Source organism: Pimephales promelas, chromosome 3, assembly GCF_988280905.1.
Source record: "Pimephales promelas chromosome 3, fPimPro1.hap1.1, whole genome shotgun sequence".
NCBI lineage: Eukaryota > Metazoa > Chordata > Actinopteri > Cypriniformes > Leuciscidae > Pimephales > Pimephales promelas.
Window position 1 is genome coordinate 13,663,246 of NC_142771.1, and position 18,469 is coordinate 13,681,714.

Genomic DNA, 18,469 nt, shown 5'->3' on the forward strand with positions numbered 1-18,469 from the left:
CTTTTAGCCTATACTGTTTTCAGTTGTAGCACTCCTACCATTCAATAATTGCAGCAAGTTTTGAACTTTGTAACTTTTGATGTGAAACAATGTATGGGCTTTCAAAGTCTGCACATTTTATTATAAAATTCAATCAGTATAGTTTGGTTTGACAGTTTGCTGTAGTGCCTCAGTTCAAGCAGCACATGAAGCGATCATCTCTTCTACTTTACTACTAGTTGTAGCACCAAATAAACATAAATGAACATCAAAAGATTTGTTGAAAAATGCTGGTACAACTTACTGAAATATCATATCTCATGTGATCATTCTATCAGTGTTTCAATTGTGGAACGATGTCAATAAAACAGCTTGTGAAGAATACTGTAAAGTAACATTTAGCTCAGGACAGCCATTCGGTTTCCATTAACTTGATTAGCCGCGTTTCCACTGCCGGGCTAGGGCTGGGCCAGAGCTAACAGCGAGCCGAGCCGAGCTAGTGGCCTCGGGCCTCAAGCACCAGGCTTGCGTTTCCACTGCCGGGCCAGTAGCCCCACAGCGCTGCCCCAGACCCCACCCCTAACACGCCTTTCTGGATCAAACGTCATAAAACCCAACCCATTTCAGCGGGTATTATGAATTAATTTATTTTTTAAATTACGAAGATAGCATGTATATTATTACCTCACCTGCCGTAGTGGCTGCAATAGTGTCACGAGACCAGTACAGGCGATTCTCCATTTCAAGCAGCGATTTTTTCCGCGATATAACAGGCTGCGGGCACGTTTTCAAGTTATTCATTAACCGTTAACCGAGGCCCATCGGTTAATACTCTGTGCATAGTGTGCTCGCCGCAACCTCGAGATACAAAGTTAATTTTTTAACACCTTTAATAACTGATTGGACCCCATTTGAAACTAAATTAATTTATAGAAATAAAACGCAGCAAGTACGGAGCAGTTAAAGCCGCATTTCCATCACCCTTCAAACTGAAATTGCCAATTGAAAATAAGCAAAACGTCCATTTCACAAAAACTCCGTGTCTGCAAATAATAATAATAATAACCATCATCATTATTGTAACATTTTATTAGGCTGCATATGTAGAAGACGCCTTAATCCAAAAAAGGAACAGAGCACAAATAAACACAATATTTTTGACGCATATCAGCGCATATCCAGTGTGTGTGGAGCACGCACTGATGGCTGCGAGACGCCCATGTGAACACTTGCAGTTTCATTGCATTTCTTTCAGTGGAAACAACTTAAAATACTCTTTCATTTCTGGTCATACAGAAAATAATAATACATTATTCGCAAATACATTTATTTGCGTAAACTCACAATAACAAGAAAACGTTGTGCTTAAACAATTAATCAAGGCGCGCTTCATGATCTCCGTGAACTGAAGCGCGAGACCTGAAACAGCCACCGCATTCGAATTTGTTCGTTTTAAATTGGACATTTAAAGCTTTAGTCTTGTAGATTAAAGCTTTAAATGTCCAATTTAAAACGAACAAATTCGAATTGAAAGCCAATATCTTCTGACTATGTAATTATGTAGCTAATTAATTTCTCTCTAAATGTGCATCCGGAGATGGAGATATGTTTTTAGCCGAAAATCATTTAGAAAACGATAGTTTATTAATAAACAATTAATGCCTCGTTATTTTATATTATTTTATTATAAGACACATTTATTATAGCCTATAAATCACCTATAATCCCCTTTCTGTAGGCTGTGGTTATGGCTCTTCTCATTCAGCAGGGAAAATATCATTTCCAGGTTCTAATTTGGCCTCAGAAAACCAGTAAAATATATATTTTTTTCATATTAATTTGTCAAATATTTTAAATGTTTAAGGGGCAAAAAATCAAACAAATATCTGAAAATTCGTCGATATATAGCTTATATATTTTTGTGCAGCATTTGGCATAGACCTACAGTTCAAATTAAAATGTTATGCAATTTTAAATGGTTAATCGGTTAAACATGGACACCCCTATGTGCATCTTGCTTCAGATCATAACGTTCCATAACACCGATAAACTCCGCCTTTTACCTTGAGCACGCCTCTAGCCCGAGCTGGCCCCCTCTGGCCCAAGGTATTCGACGGGCCAGAAATCCTGGCCGTTGGCCCTGAGGAAGCCCCGATCAAGCCCCGGAAGTGACAGTGGAAACGAGACTGGCCCTGGCACGCACTAGCACGGCCCGGCCCTGGCCCGGTAGTGGAAACGCGGCTATTGTCAGATAGAAAATAATTAGAATTAAAGAGGAGCTTTTTGCTGATTTATATGAACTGTATTTCAAATGCAACAATTTTATTTAACCTTGACTTCATTATTTAATCATGAATGTTTGAATAAATGTGTCATGAAAACAAGTTATTACAACCACCGTTTAAATGTTTGTTTCAACAACAAATCATTAAAAAGTTGGTATAAAAACTGCCTTATGTGCAATTAAGATTTTTATAAACAATAATTTGCAATAATTAGTTTTTTTGTTATTAGATAAGTTTTATTAATTCATTTTTAAATAAACTTTAGTTTATTGAAAATTTTTTTTTCGCTGCATCACCACTTAAGAGTGCAAGAAGAATGAGGAAGATTATTTTTATCTTTGAGTCAATTGTAGCAATAATTTAATATTTTTAGGCCACTTGTATTTTTTGGTTTATATACTACATTATATAGTATTTTAGTGTTTATGGTCTTATTATTACAAACACTACATTTACCTATGGAAAATCTTTTGCTAGTTTAAAGTAGAATTAAAGGCTTTAAATCTTGGTTCTCCATGACTTTGGCTCAAACGGTCAGTTTTCATTGTTGTATTCTCTCTGATTGTAGAAAAAACTCAAAACTTGTCTGCCTACATTCAATCATTAAGATCGGTTCTAGTTTATGTGGCATTGAGCAAAATACTTTTTTTGGCCTCAATACTGGCTTAGGTGTCTTAGTTATCTACATCTTCGCACCTCTGATTTGCATGCAACGGGTGCGTCAGATCTTAAAACAGCTTAAATTATGTCATTAAATTTGGGAGGTGCTCTTTTGCATTGAAGTGTCTGAAAAGCACATCTTTTTATTTTCATTGCTTACAATTTTAGCTGAAGCACCCATAAAAAGTCCCAGATGCTTCATTCAAGTTTATCTCTGACCTCTGGTGTTTGTTTTTTTACATGTACCCTAGAGAGGCTGGAAACTCCCTCAACTGGAACGCCGCGGCACAGGCCTTTCCTCACATCACGCAGCTGCTGCGTCTGCCTCAGTACCAGTACCACACACTCCTGGGCCTCTCCGTGTCTGTGGGTGGCCTCACAGAATCTACAGTAGGTCACCACATAAACACAACCATTAAAACACAATTCACCCTCAGCCGCCTCTTTTTCCCTTGTGAGGTGGCTGAGTATAATTTATTAAAAAACAGGGGATTTTAACCTTTCTAAAGGTTAAAACACGCAGTATTATTTATTTATTTATTTATTTTTGTCCTACTTTCAAACATCAATTTAGTTCTGTAGATTAATAAGGTAACACTTTACAATGAGGTTTCATTTGTTAACATTAGTATTAGACTTCAGCATTTATTAATCTTGTTAAATGTAAATCTTAACATGTACTGATACATTTTTAAGATCAAAATATGTATCTGTTTTATAGTTAATACAACATTATATAGTCTATAGTATAGAGTTATATAGTCAGTGCACTGTAAACTAACATGAATATTTCATTAACAGTAACAAAGGTTATAAAATGCAGTAAAAATGTGTTGCTCGTTACTTAATGCATTAACTAATAGTAAAAACTTAGACCTTATTGTAAAGTGTTACCATTAATACTTAATGTTAGTTCATTCAAATGACATTTTTAATCAGTTGACAGTATTTTGAACAATAACCAACATTACTATATTGCATTGTGCTTAACAAATAATAAGTTAATACATAATTAAAACTAGTTGTGTGTTCTAAAAAGTGGAAATGGAAGTTGGTAAGATGTGTGTGTAATATTGTTTATATTTTTGAAAAAGAAGTCTCTTATGTTAATCAAGGCTGCATTTATTTGATCAGTAAAAACATTATATTGTGTGAATATTACAATTTAAAAGACCTAATTTATTCCTGTGATGCAAAGCTGAATTTTTAGCTTTATTACTTCAGTGTCACATGATCCTACAGAAATTATTATAATATGATGATTTGATGCTCAAGAAACATTTCTGATCTTTATCAATGTTGAACACCATTGTGCTGCTTAATATTTTTGTTAAATATAAAATTTAAAAGATCAGCGTTTATTTGAAATATAATCTTGGAAACATTTTAAATGTATTTACTGTCAATTTCGATGAATTGAATGCATCATTGCTGAATATGATAATAAATATTATATTTATAATAAATTATTTTAAATATAAAAATCTCACTCCATGGAATGGGTTCACAGACTCCTGATTGAAAACCTTAATTGAAAGTAAATCTACCACATAACCAGACCACAGCTGTCAGAATAAGCATGTGAGGAAAAACACTATGGGTATGGTTCAGTTAGAATAAATTGTGTGGTGAGAAAAGACACAAAAGCGACCAACAGAGGGAGCCGTCGACACTCTGTTCTCCAGAGAGTCTGTCTATCTATCTATGGTGACCGCGAATAGTTTCAGGGAAATTGAGACTATTAGACCATGTAGTTTTACTTAGCGTTGCTTCATTTCTGATTTGCAAGAATTGCAACACAAAAGTGGTCCGTTATTTTGGGTTTTCAAAAATAAGCTGGTGTTGAAACACTTTGGTGTTTTAAGAAAATTTCTGACATGTGTTTGAATAAACAGAAATTTTGCCACAAATGCAAGTCTGTGCCTGTCCTGGCCTCAAAGTGCACTGGGTGTAAACGGCTTAGAGGCGAAACCACAGCTCCTCCAGTGGGCCAGGATTCGTTCAAAACAAATTTAGCTGGAACGGAGCAAGTGGGATTGGCATCATGTCCCTTAGCATTTGCACTCATGCTTTCGGTGGTGACTTAGGGCCCCTGGAGGCATCTTCAGCTCATCAGCTCTCATACACTTAATCTTTTCCTTTCTCTTTTTTTTTTTTTTTTTTTTTTTTTAAAAATGCTGATTTTCTTTCTTCCTATTCTTACTTTCTATACTTGTTTTTCTATGATGCATTATTAGCTGAATTATTATTTTTTCTTTCAGAAATCATTCTATGATGATTTAATGCTTAAGAAACATTTCTCATTATTTAATAACAAATACTTACACATTGCTGCTTCATATTTTTGTTGAAACTGAACAAAAAAATCTTATTGAAAGCAAAGTTTTGGAATGGTGGTATATGTTTTTCTAAAGAAGATCACTTGTTATTCTTAATAATTTTGGGATTAGAGATTGAACATTAGTAATTTGATTTAACATTTGATAAGTTAATAACAAAGCAATGCATTTGAATGAAAATGCAATTCAAACACAGTTGTAATTGAAATTATTCCGCCCACATTGCAAATCAGGGTTATTGGCAAAATTTACAGCTTTTCAGCTGTTGGCAATGAACAAATCAAACAAAAGTAATTGAAATAACTCAACACAAAATTCAACTGAAAATGCAACTTTTTATGACTTCCGCTGTCTCAATTATTCAACCCCTTCATGGCAAGCATCTTTAGTTCAAGTTAGGTGACTGTGATGGCCACTGTAGAATCTTCCAGGACTTCTTTTGCAACCAAGCCTTGGTGGAATTTGAGGCATGCTTGGTATCATTGTCCTGCTGGAAGGCCCAAGCTTCAGCTTCCTTACTTGGCGTTTTGAACTAAACACTTGTTTTGAAGATTTGTGCTTGTTGTGAGGAAAGAGGTTGATTAATTTTGAGACTGCAAAAGTCATTAAAACTTGCAATTTCAGTTAAATTTGGGTAAACCACTTAAAAAATCTGTTGTGTTGAGCTATTTCAATTACTTTTTGATTTGTTCATTGCAAACAGCTGCAAGTTTTGCCAATAAACCTGATTTGCAATTAGGGTTGAATAATTTAGGCTATGTTTACACGGAAACGATTCTGAAGAGAAAATGCGATTCTGGCGTTGTGTCATCACTTTTTAGTCTGCGTTTAGACGAGCGTTTTGGGTGGGAAATCCGCGTGCAGATGGTGACGAAAAAGTCTGTGAAATTCAATGTAGTATGCACTCCAGGCGGCTAACGCCGCCTTTACACTGGCAGTTGAAATCAGCTCCGTAATACGCAATACGTTCCCAACGGACGTCGTACTACACAGTGAAAAGCGTCGGACGCGGGTAGAACAAAAATGGCGGAGAGATTAAAGTTTGATTCTGTCAGTTCTGTATGATCTCTCTGATGAGGGTTATGCTGCGTGAGGAAAGTTGCTCAGGACGTTGACATGTCAGGTCGGCTAAAAAATGTGATATAGTGGTCAATAGTTCAATGTCTACCTTCAATTTAATTGTATTAACTGCCCTTATAAACGTTAGAAAGTCATGAAAATAAAAAATGACATCACAACTTATCGTTATAAAATCAATATTTATTTTATTAAAAGTTAATAATTCAAGTTTGTTTATCAGTACCATAGCAACGCTCAACTTCCGCTGGAATTGTCGGATAGGAACCCTCCGTAGCTTTTCGCAAGAGTTCAAATTTTTGAACGCATCCGGATGACCAACGGACACGATTTTCTTCGCACCGCACTCGGTCGGACCCGTTTCGGACCCATTCGCATGCGGTCTGCGAATCTCCATAGGAAATGAATGACTTCCGGTCGTTTCGCAGCCGCATCGGAGCTGATTTCAACTGCCAGTGTGAAGGCGGCATAAGAGTGCATACTACAACAACACCAAGCCCGCGCGCCTGCGTACAACCTTCAGAGTCAAGCAGACTTTTCCGTTTTTACCCTTCACAGTTCACATGGGAACATGACAGTGGAGCGTTTTTAAGATTTCCACTCTGGAGGGTGGTTTCACTTTTATGCGTTTTCAAGCCCTAAAAACACCGTCGCCGTGTAAACGAAAGGCACATCCGAAAAAATATTTTTACGTTTTCACCCGGAATCGTTCTCGTTTCCCAGGGCCTTAGATTGAAATGTTACATATGAAGTCATGTAGTGCAACTAACATGTCAAAACATGCAGGCAGTTGTCTAATAAAATGAAAATGGAAAGGTTAGTTCAGGCCTAAATTCTTATTTCTATATATATATATAAAGTCTGGTAGATACATTATTCTTTTCCCATCTCACTTTCTTAGTGTTTTAGGCTCAGTGCCTCTGCTCCAGTGGCTGTTGGGACATCAGCTTGATTTTAAGCCATTTTGTTATTTATAGCCACCAGTGTTTGTTGATGAAGAAAAAACAATGTAAAGGCCTTTAACGGGAGGTTTGAGCATAGTAAATGTCAACTCATCTGCCAACTGGACCTATAAATGAGTCCCCCATTAGAAGCGGCAGTTCTCCTCCCCCTCTTATTTGATTAGAGCCATGGTAGAGGTTACACTCTCACCTTCAGCCTGGAACTGGGGGATCTCTCTAAGCCAAAACTGCTGGATAAATGAGCGGTTCCCACAGAATCAACACTGAATGATCAAGCTTCTCTCTGAAGATCAGCTCCCTCTGGACAGCTGAGTCTGTACTGATACCTTACATAAGCATGCACCATCTGACCCCTCACACACATTAGTGCACATGGGAGAAGTTTGCATTCAGTGTGAGTGTATTGGGTAAATGTTCAAGACGTTGAGTGTAAGTGCTGCTTTCTTTGCTTATTATTTCATGTTTTCTCTATGAAAATATAGGAACATTCTGTCTCGTACCATTACTTCATATGACTTACACTGAATCGGACTGCCTTGATTAAAAAGCAATTAAAATCTATTTTCAATCTATTAATGAATATTATTTTCTAAATACATGTTCTAGATCTTTTTGTGAATGATTCATCTTTGCACGTTGATGTCCAGAAGACACAACAATTCAAACAAATGAGAAACCAAATGTTGCAAAATACCATAAGATAATCCAAATGATACCATCACCGTTATACCCCATACACTAAACAAAGTTTGGTCACAGGTCTTTCAATGGCATTAGATTTGGTCTGCAACTTCACAGAATGTACCAGGTCCTGCTTATCAGGAAAGACTTCAAGTACTCTGGCGAATGGCCAAGAACCGAAAGGAGCCGAAGCGTCCATGATGACCACAATATCTCCAGCCTTCAAACTCCTCTTCTTGTCGTTCCATTTTTGCCTCTCTTGAAGTAGAGGCAGGTAGTCCCTCACCCATCTTTTCCAAAACAAGTCTGCAAGGTATTGCACCTGTCTCTACCTTCTTCTCAAATAGAGATCATGAGGCTCGGACAATCCAGGTGGTCGGGCTGGTTTCCCTCTAAGGAAAAGTAGATGATTACGTGTAAGTGATTCTAAATCATTTTGATCGTCTGACAGCATGGTAAGTGGCCAATTTTTCAAGATGGCTTCTGCTTCACAGAACACTGTATGTATACCATCATCATCTAGCGTCTGCTGATGTGACAGAACTAAGGACTCTTCTTATGATGCGGATCATCCTCTCCCACACACCGCCATGATGGGAACTGGCTGGTGAGTTAAAACTCCAACGAATTCCAACTTGTGAGAGGACTCCTTCAATCTACTGAGGGTTCAGTGCAGCAAGAGCTTCCTTCAGTTCACTGTTCACCCCAACAGAGTCTGTACCTTGTCCAACACCAGGTGAGCCACTTGCCCTCTTCTGCTTATAAAGCATGGCAGATTATTCATAGAGGTGTCCATCTCCAAAGATGCTGCAACTTCATGATGAACAGCTCTGCTGGCTAAACAGTTAAGTATAGCTCCATACCACTTACAAGTTCCTCTTCCTTTCCTCACTTTCAAGGGACCAAAAAAGTCCACACCCGTGTTGGTAAAAGAGGGTAGATCTGGCTGAAATCTCATCTCTGGAAGATCAGCCATCTTTTGTCCCAGAAGACGTCCGTTGTAGCTCCTACAGAAATTCTGTAATAATTTTTCGGATGGCCGCATTCGTGTTGGTAATCCAGAATTTCTTCTTTACTGATGATAATGTGTGAGCACGTCCAGCATGGCCCAGACTCCGGTGAACATATCACAAAAGCTGAGCTGAGGATGAGCATTGCGACATGCTGCTCTATGGAGAGGATAATAGGATGTTTAACTTCCTTAGGCATTGCTCCCCCACTCAAACTCCCTCCAACCCTCAATAGTCCACCAACCAGAACAGGGTCCAGCCTGTATATTGGACTCTAGAGACTCACCCAGAGTCAGCGGTCTATGCCCTTACGGGTCAAAACACCTTCCAAAATATTATAATTGCTACCTTTATACCCGAGGCCAATTTACATGCATGTTCCACCCAGTGTTTCAAAAAATGAATTATAACCGGAATACAAAGGAGCAATTGGCTCTTACAATGCATATTTCATTTTTTTAAAGAATCCTTTGACCTTCTTATTTTTAATCATAATATAAAAACTGGGCTTTCTGGTGAAAATTACAGAGTTCTCTCTGGTGGTGAATGTCTTCTCCAATCTCCAATCATTTTCCCATTTTTGTCTGCCTTAAATTTAAATGTAAACCCATTTAAATGCAGTCGATTTACCGGTCAGTCTACGTTCCTACTCTCACCTATGGTCATGAGCTTTGGGTCATGACTGAAAGGGCAAGATCCTGGATACAGGTGGCCAAAATAAGCTTTCTCTGCAGGGTGGCTGGACGATCCCTTAGAGATAGGGTGAGAAGCTCGGTCACTCGGGAGGAGCTCAATGTAGAGCCGCTGCACCTCCACGTCGAGGGGTCAACTGAGGTGGCTCAGGCATCTGCTCTGGATGCCTTCCCGGGAAGGTGTTCCAGGCATATCCCACTGGGAGGAGACCCCGGAGAAGACAGTCAGACCTAGGATAAGCTGGAGGGACTATGTCTCCCGGCTGGCCTGGAAACGCCTCGGTGTCCCCCCGGAAGAGCTGGCGGAAGTGTCTAGGGAGAGGGAAGTCTGGGGGCATCTCTGCTTAGACTGCTGCCCCCACGACCCGGCCCCGGATAAGCGGAAGAAGATGGATGGGTGAATGGACCCATTTAAATGATTGGGGGTTAAACCTGATTAAACCAGTCCCTGCAAGCTCATGCTCCTCTTACCCCACTTTTGTGTGCAGTGACCACAACTAAAAATCCAATTAACAATCGATACATAAATCCAAGTCCCTTCCCTTTTTATCTTTTAATCTGTTACTCTTGGATTAGTCTCGTATAGCCAGACCTTCAGACTGATGGTCGAAGGTCTAGTCTCCATTGCAGCTTTCATTGGCCAAGGACCGCCAAAATGAAATCTGACCTACATGCAAAGCAACCGATCACAGTTGGTTTTGTTCTGTATCATGTTTAGGGGCGTGAAAATGGGCACGCCCCTAAATTGATGTCTTTGATGCCCCTACATAACAGAACAGTGTGCATCTAATAAATTATTCATTCAAGAAAGTTGTGCCAAGTTACTGCAACAATGATGCTGTGAATTTCGCATACTTGAATCCAGCGTTTAGTTTATCCTGATAAGCTCTCATTCTCACAGTAGTAAACACCACAGCTTTCTTCTTCCACGAGGGGGTTTGGCAACACAACGGCTTTGTTTCCAGGCAGACCTTTAAAGAACGTGAAATCCTTAAAATCCTGTAGAGTACAACCAATCAGTTGACTACTTCAAAACTCCTGGAGGTTTTCCCATTTTTTGTGCCTCATGCATCAGACATTCATCCAGCTGTCCTTGGGCCTCACAACGTGGGTGTGAGGTACAATGCATCACATACTTTTACATGTATTATGATCTCATGCACAGTCACATAAAACAATGTTTTTTGAGGGGGCACTAGTGGCAGTCCTGAATCATTTGGTGCCTTAAGTAATTTAAAACACTTACCCCCAGTTTCACAGACAAGGCTTAAGCTAGTCATCGACTAAAATGCATGTTTGAACTATTGTAACTGAAAGCAATATGTCTTAATGTCACTCCACAACAATATTGTTTTTTTTTCTAAGACACATTTATAAAACCTACTTAAATGTCCTAATTGAACTAAGTACTAACCCTGGCTTTATTTAAGTCCGAGTTGTGAAACGGAGCCTTAGAAGTTCTATAAATGCAAAACCAACTAGTTTAGCTTTTTAAATACACTTTTGTTTTACTCAAAATAGTTTTGAAGAATACAATCGTGACGTGGGCTCAGATTTTGACCTAATTATTGTAATTATCCAAAAGCAAGCGACACATTAACTGTACTAGACAGCGAGTGATCACGATGTGTTTTCATTGTATGGCAAATAAATACAATAAATAAATAGTTCATATATTATAGGAATAATGACAAATAATAATTACAAACTATTTATTATTTTAACCTTTAATATATTAGTCTCTCACGAGTAAGAACTTTTTTGTGTGTCTGCAGGTGCGTTTTTCCTCTCAGTCTTTATTCGAGTACTTGAAGGGCATTCAGCAGGATGACGCAGCACTTCAGCAGTTTGGAGACACTTTGTTACGCATCTTCAGAGATAACCTGCGCATTGACCGGTACAACTGCACCACCGCATAACACATGGGGGGGAGGACTTGGTGGCTCTGATCCAAATGACTATATATTTTGATCTGCTCACAGGGTTTCTGTACCTTTGCTGAAGATGGTGGACCAACTTCTCGCTAATGGCTGTTTTGAACTCTTCACCAGCAAGGAGAGGTGAGCGTGGGAAAGCCCAGCGTACATTACTGCCTCCCTTGGCTCAGATACACAAACCATCCAGAGCTCAGCAGGAGAAGTGATATCATGACAGAAATACACAGAAAGGACTCACACAGGGAACCTTTGGGAGAATTCAAGATGAGCCCTGCCAAATCATATGTTGAAACACAGAGGCAAAGGGGTACAGTGTGTGTTGGTTTGTTTTAAGCTGTCTTTTTTTTTTTTTTCAGTCATCCTTTTTGCGTAGAGCTGCTCTCCCTCTGTAAGGAGGAAATCAAGAAGTCCAAGGATGTCCAGAAGTTGTTGTCATGTATAGCTGTGTAAGTGTTGTAGCATTTTCAACACTCTGTGGATACATGGGGCAAATAAAGGCCAATTCACACCACACCGACAAACACAGATCAAAACCGGTAGTCACCAGATTACAGCAAGCCACTTTTCAGACATTCTAATTGCGATTTGGCAGGTTCATTTGGGCGAAAACAATGGTGGTGCAGACTGATCTCATGAAGTAGCGTGTGTATGACACACCAATTCGTATTTCCATTTTCAAATGGAATCAAGACGCATAATCGCTTTTCAGCGTGTTTATGAACGCCGTGACACACTGAACCAGCTTAACACGACAATGTGTATTTTGCCGTCTGGTAGTGCAGTGTGAATTTGCCTTAAGGATGTGGAAATTGAGAAATCTAGTTCATGTTCCAATGTTCAAAATTCTTCATATGTTTCTTGATATCTGAAATTTATTTTGACAGTGCAGAGACTCTTATTTTGACAGCACTGAGAACAGTGCGCAGATGCACAGTATCTCCCATTCTCCTTCTTCACTAGATTAAATTAATAAAGAAACTGACAGAATATTAGAAAATACAATTCCCAGTGAGCACAGCACAGACTTACCAGTTTTTCCCCCCTTTTTTTTCTGTTTAACTATTTCCTGATCTGTGAAAAATACTATATGATGAGGTTCCTATATGAACTATGTTTGTTTGTTTTAACAAATGTATTTGTATGGAGTTTAAATAAATTTTTGCATATTGCTATATTTTTTCAATTCATTATTTTTAACTTTTTAATTATGTAAAACAAACTTTACTGCTGCAATTGTTATGCACGTGTTATTTACCATATTAAAAATTAATTGTGTAATATCACACATAAGTCATATCGGAATCCATGCGACTTGTACGTCACTCTACAGCAACATTCATCACAATTCTGCGCTCATGGGAGTCACTTTAAAGATTTTACTTACTCGATGTTAGTAAGACAAGTAACTCGAAGACAGTTGTGTACGGCGGTCAGTGAAGTGTCAGAACTCAGACAGCTCTATATACGATATTTTTGTTTCCTCGTCTTTGCCTGCGCATAAATTCGCTGGCTTCCACAGCAGATCACATTATAAATAAACGTGTAATCACTTACTTAATGTCCTCCATATATAGTATACTGCCTTCATGCTGCGTGACGTCCTTTTATCGTTCTTTTGCGCATGCAAGTCAGTTCAGGACCATGATCTGTTCGCACTGGAATCTGATATGGGCCACATTTAAAGCAAGAAAATGTGAACAGCTGTACAAAAAAAAAATCTGAATAGAGCACTAAGCCTCGCATTGTGGACGTAGCCATAGCCAATCGGCTTTATATCACTCCTCCCTAAGATATTGACATCGGCCAATCTGCCGAACACCTGATTAAAATAGGCTCTGTTGTGCAGCCCTTCTGACCGACTCTTACTCTTTCACGACAGGTTCTGTGGAATGGTGCAGTTCCAGGGTGACGTGAGGAAGAATGTCTTAGTGCAGCTGTTGATGTTGCTCTGTCACCCCTTCCCTGTGGTGAGACCATTAGCAGACCGCTTCAGCCCAGACTTAGTCTAGGCACTTCTGATGTAATTCTGACTCCGTTGTCTCTCTTGGGTCTGTAGATCAGGAAGACGACTGCCAGCCAGGTATACGAGATGCTCTTGACCTACGATGATGTCATTGACGATGACCAAGTGCTGGCTGATGTCATGGCCTCGCTTAGTGACACTAATTGGTGAGTGTTGACACGGGGCTTATTGGAGGATTATGATGAAGAACTTCAGCTCAGCTACTGATTTAATGCCCGTTTCACGTTTCCTGTCTTAGGGAAAGTGACATCGCTACTGTGCGAACCCACAGGAATCAGCTCTGCGATTGGTTGGGAGTGCCAAGGCCGACTCTGGTAGCCAAGGTGACGCATTTAGGCATCCTAAGAGGTTTTATGGGAGAACATTTTGTAGTGTGGGGGATGTTGCATCATACAGCATATGACATCCAGATGCTGCTTTCAATGTTGCATCAACTGTTGGTGTTTTTATGCGTTAGTGGGTGTTCAGTTCTCCTAAGCGGACACAGAAACCATTAGGTTTCAGTTTCAAGAACATCTGCAATTAAAGGGGACATATCATGAAAATCTGACTTTTTCCGTGTTTAAGTGCTACACTGTAAAACCTAACAGTAATATTTACTCAATTAAAACGAGTTCACTGCTCTCAAATAATACCGAGACTTGAAGTGGCTTGAATTACTGAAACCGAACTCAAACTGAATGACTTATAAAACCTTTTAGATCCCAGAAAGATAATTGAATAATATAATATAACTGTATATTTAAGTTAATTAATCATCAATTAAGTGATGTTTGATAAATTAGTGATCAACACCTGCTGTTAACAAGCAGAGTCGCTGAAGGAAAGAGAAACACAAGGTCACCATGATGGAATGAACAGTGTAACCAGTTTTAAAGAAAAAGTTTGAGCAAAGCATGCAAACTGTTCTGTCGTCACTGGACAGATGAGCACCTAAGACTATTTGACCAAAAAATGTCTTATAAAGAAAAAAAAAGTGAAACATGACGGTACATGCAAGTCGATGAGATGAATCATTGTAACTCCACAACAACTACAATTTATCCACTAACGTCCAGGTTCAGTCTAAAAGTTGCGACCTCTTCCTGTGTCTCTCCGTAAGGCTGCACTCCATTATCTGGGGGGTATTTTGAGCTGAATTTTCAGACACATTCTGGGGACTCCATAGATTTATATTAGCCTATATTTTGTGAAAAGGGGCATAATATGCCTTTATGGGGCTTTAATCTGTGATGAATATGCCTTTCTCCATCAATATGAAGACTTACTGTCTGCACAATACTGCCCATTACAATGAAATAGATGAGCTGTCACTCAATGGAATAACTGTTCGTAATAATAAAATGGTACGCGTGTATATAATGTGTGTGTGCACCGTCAATATGTGAGGTCAGTAATATTGTTCAGTAAGAAACCTTATTGTAAAGTGTTACCAAAATAACAAATATATTTTATTGGGAATATCATTTGTCCACATCAAACACCTACTGTACCTCTGGACAAAAAAGTCTTAATTTGATTTTAAAGTGGTGTCTTTCTATTGGTTGTAGTGCGTTTGTCATCTCGTCTGTTGTTTGTTTCAGACTTAACTTCAATAGATCCGTTCAGTCTCACCTGGACAGAAGCTCACCCGTCAGCCTCTCTGCACTGCGTTCTGTCTGGACATCTGGGACAGTGCTGTCTGATAAAGTTGTCCATCTAATAGTATATGATCTGGCATCATTAAATTCTTAAAATGAAAATGTCTTTGAGCTCAGTGCTTTTTTTTATTATTATTATTATGATTTCCCAGTTTACCAAGTTTGGCTTACTGTACCTTACTACACAATCTAGTTTTCTCTTCTTCATTTTTATGAAAGTATGTTGCAAATTATTCATAGCATTTCATTTAAATGTTATGTGAGATGGAGGATTTAACTTGTTCCAACACAAATTCAAGAAATCGTTTATCCAAAAATGAAAATTCATAATGACTTTGTTTACATGCAGCCAATAACCCGGATTTTAAAAACCGGGATATTGGGGTACCCCTTTTCTAACCCGAATTTCACATAAACGCGTATCGGCGTATCCCCCGTGATTTGTGTTCTGCGCATGTTCTATTCGCAAGGAATCTTGGTCTTTTGAATAGAGAAACTTCTCGGCGCATACGAAAATCTGCGTGCAGTGTACCGGAAGTAAACATGGCGAGACACAGCACAGCATACTTTTGGAGCGAGGTCAGTAACGTTACCAGCATCAAAGCGCAAACAAAGGCGATCGCTATCTGCCCCGAACTATTCATTATCCGCGTGCTGCTGTTGTCGTTGTCTTTGGATACAGGAAGAAGAATCGGAAATGACGCGTATTGCCTCTTGAGGTTGTCCGTACGTCTAGACGCTAACCGCGCGTCGCCGTTTACATTGGGATATTGCAATTCCATACAGGAGAAACTCTCTCTGCTCACGCATGTAAACGGGTTACTCCTAATGTTTCAGAAACCTGAATAGTGACCATAACCCGAAAATTGGCTGCATGTAAACGTAGTCACTGACGCACTTTCATGATTCCTGAACCAAATCAGTGAACAGATCAGTTTTTCAATAAACCAGCTGAAACGGTTCAGAAATCTGATCTAATTATCTAATTTTACTCACTTGGTTCATTTGGACTGCTTTTAAAGTGATACTTTGAAAGCTATCTGATACTTTTATTTTTTATTTTATTTTTCCGATTTGTAAGTTAATAGCAGCTGTGGAATGGAAAGAGCTGCATCAATATTATTTGAAATATTTTTTGTTCCACAGAAGTAGTTTTGTGGGTTTGAAATGAACTAATTTAATAATTGACCATCTTTACAATGGAACTGAATCAACTCTGAACTGACTTCAGCCGAACAATGACCATCTTTTCTTTTCTTTTTAGAGTTCGCATTCAACTATGTTGCATCATTGAATCATTATTTTCCTATTGATCACTGTAAAGCGGCTTTGAAACAATATGTATGGTATAAAGAGCTATAAAAATAAAGGTGACTTGTCTCGACTTTAAATTATGACGAGGGTGAGGGTTTTTTTTTTGTTGTTGTTTTTGGCACAGTCATCTTTAAGCTCTGCCTGTTGTGTTTGTTTCACTAATAAATCACTGGTGCTTTTTGGCCCTTCTTTTTTTTTTTTCTTTTTTTTTTTTACCACCTTCAAATTGATAATTGGGTTTTGAGGGAACATAGGTGCACTGGGACCTGACGGTAGATTACTTCCTTCTCTCACACCCTCAAACAATTAGTTCCCCCTCTTCATTCTCTTTTCCGTCACAGCCAACACAACAGCTTTCCAGACAAGCATTATAGCAATGAAACTCAATCTAATCCACCTCATTATACTCCAGGGAAAGTGTTAACATTTACAGGAGAGGAAGCCCTGGCAGTGGACAGATGCAGCTTGGCAAGCTCATTCCTGTCTTGGCTTCCTATCCGTGTGGCTGATGTCTGACTGTGGGCCGGACGAGGAAGCCTGGCGCTCTCTCACACGCAGCCCAACCCAAGTGGGCTCTCACTTTGGGCACCGGCTTTACTGGAGCTTAGAGAAGAACCCACATGGTCTCAAAATACACAACAGCACTCCTGGCTAAAACAAAGGTCTGATTGTTGAGTTGGAGCCCTTGGATGGAAGGGGTCTCATTCTTTTAGAGAGATGAAGTAGTTCGATTTCGATTACTGCCTGTTGGGTAATCAGTTTTTACTTTTGCCATTCTGACTTTGTATATATATTTTTTCTCTATTGGATTGAGGTCTGGTGGCTTTGGTGGCCATTTGAGTATAGTAAAACCCATTTGAGATTTTGTGACTTGGATCATTATCCTGCTGGATGTAGCCATCTTAAAGGGATGGACATGGTCAGCAACAATACTCGGACCCAAAGTGTGTTAAAAAAAAATCCCCCACCCCATTACACCAGCAGTGGCCCGAACTGTTAAGGCGGAATGGATTCATGTTGTTTATGCCAAATTCTGATCCTACCATCTGAATGTCTCAGCAGAAATTGAGATTCATCAGACCAGGCTACATTTTTACAATCTTCTATTGTCCAGTTTTGGTGAGCCTCAGTTTCCAGTTCCAGTACAGACCTCGGTTGTAACAAATGGTTATATGAGTTACTGTTGCCTTTTATCCAGCTCGAATCGGACCATTCTCCTCTAACCTCAAAAGGGCATTTTCGCCCACAGAACTGCCACTCATTGAATATTTTCTCTTTTTTTGGACCATTCTCTGTAAACCTTAGAGATCCCAATAGATCAGCAGTTTCTACAATACTCAGACCAGCCCGTCTAGCACCAACCATGCCATGTCCAAAGTAACTTGATCATCTTGATCCCCATTATGATGCTCAGTTTGAACTTCAGCAGATCATCTTGACCATGTCTACATGTCTAAATGTATTTTAGGTGTTGTTGCCATGTGATTGGCTGATTTAGATATTTGTATTTACAGGTAATAACGTGGCCCGTTGACTTATCTATGTTACGTGTGTGCTTCATTCTGTCTTGTCCTATAGCTCAGATGGTAGAGCATGGCACTAGCAACACCAAGATCATGGGTTCCATTACCATGGAATGCATTAATTGACAAAATGTATACTGTTGTTTCATGAAAAAAAGAAAAAAGAATGGGGTTGGAACAACATGGAACAGTAAATGATAACTATTAACGTGAAAATTCACCAAAAATAAAAATTCTGTCATCATTTACGCCCATGTTGTTCCAAACCAATATGACTTGCTTTCTTCTGCAGAACACACACAATGATATTATGAAGAATGTAGATAACCAAACAATTGGTGAAGAGA

At 39.0% G+C, this 18,469-nt stretch overlaps 1 protein-coding gene across 1 annotated transcript in view; it reads left to right on the forward strand.

The window, feature by feature from the left end:
• Positions 1 to 16,676, forward strand: part of tbcd (tubulin folding cofactor D) — a 46,602-nt gene extending 29,926 nt beyond the window's left edge. Inside the window, exons 32-39 of the mRNA XM_039686720.2 lie at positions 3,176 to 3,314; positions 11,461 to 11,582; positions 11,668 to 11,745; positions 11,979 to 12,068; positions 13,502 to 13,589; positions 13,679 to 13,791; positions 13,884 to 13,968; positions 15,229 to 16,676. Coding sequence (XP_039542654.2) covers positions 3,176 to 3,314; positions 11,461 to 11,582; positions 11,668 to 11,745; positions 11,979 to 12,068; positions 13,502 to 13,589; positions 13,679 to 13,791; positions 13,884 to 13,968; positions 15,229 to 15,234 — 721 coding nt within the window. The 3' untranslated portion in view covers positions 15,235 to 16,676. The remainder of the gene's footprint in view (positions 1 to 3,175; positions 3,315 to 11,460; positions 11,583 to 11,667; positions 11,746 to 11,978; positions 12,069 to 13,501; positions 13,590 to 13,678; positions 13,792 to 13,883; positions 13,969 to 15,228) is intronic.
• The last annotated feature ends 1,793 nt before the right edge of the window (positions 16,677 to 18,469 follow it).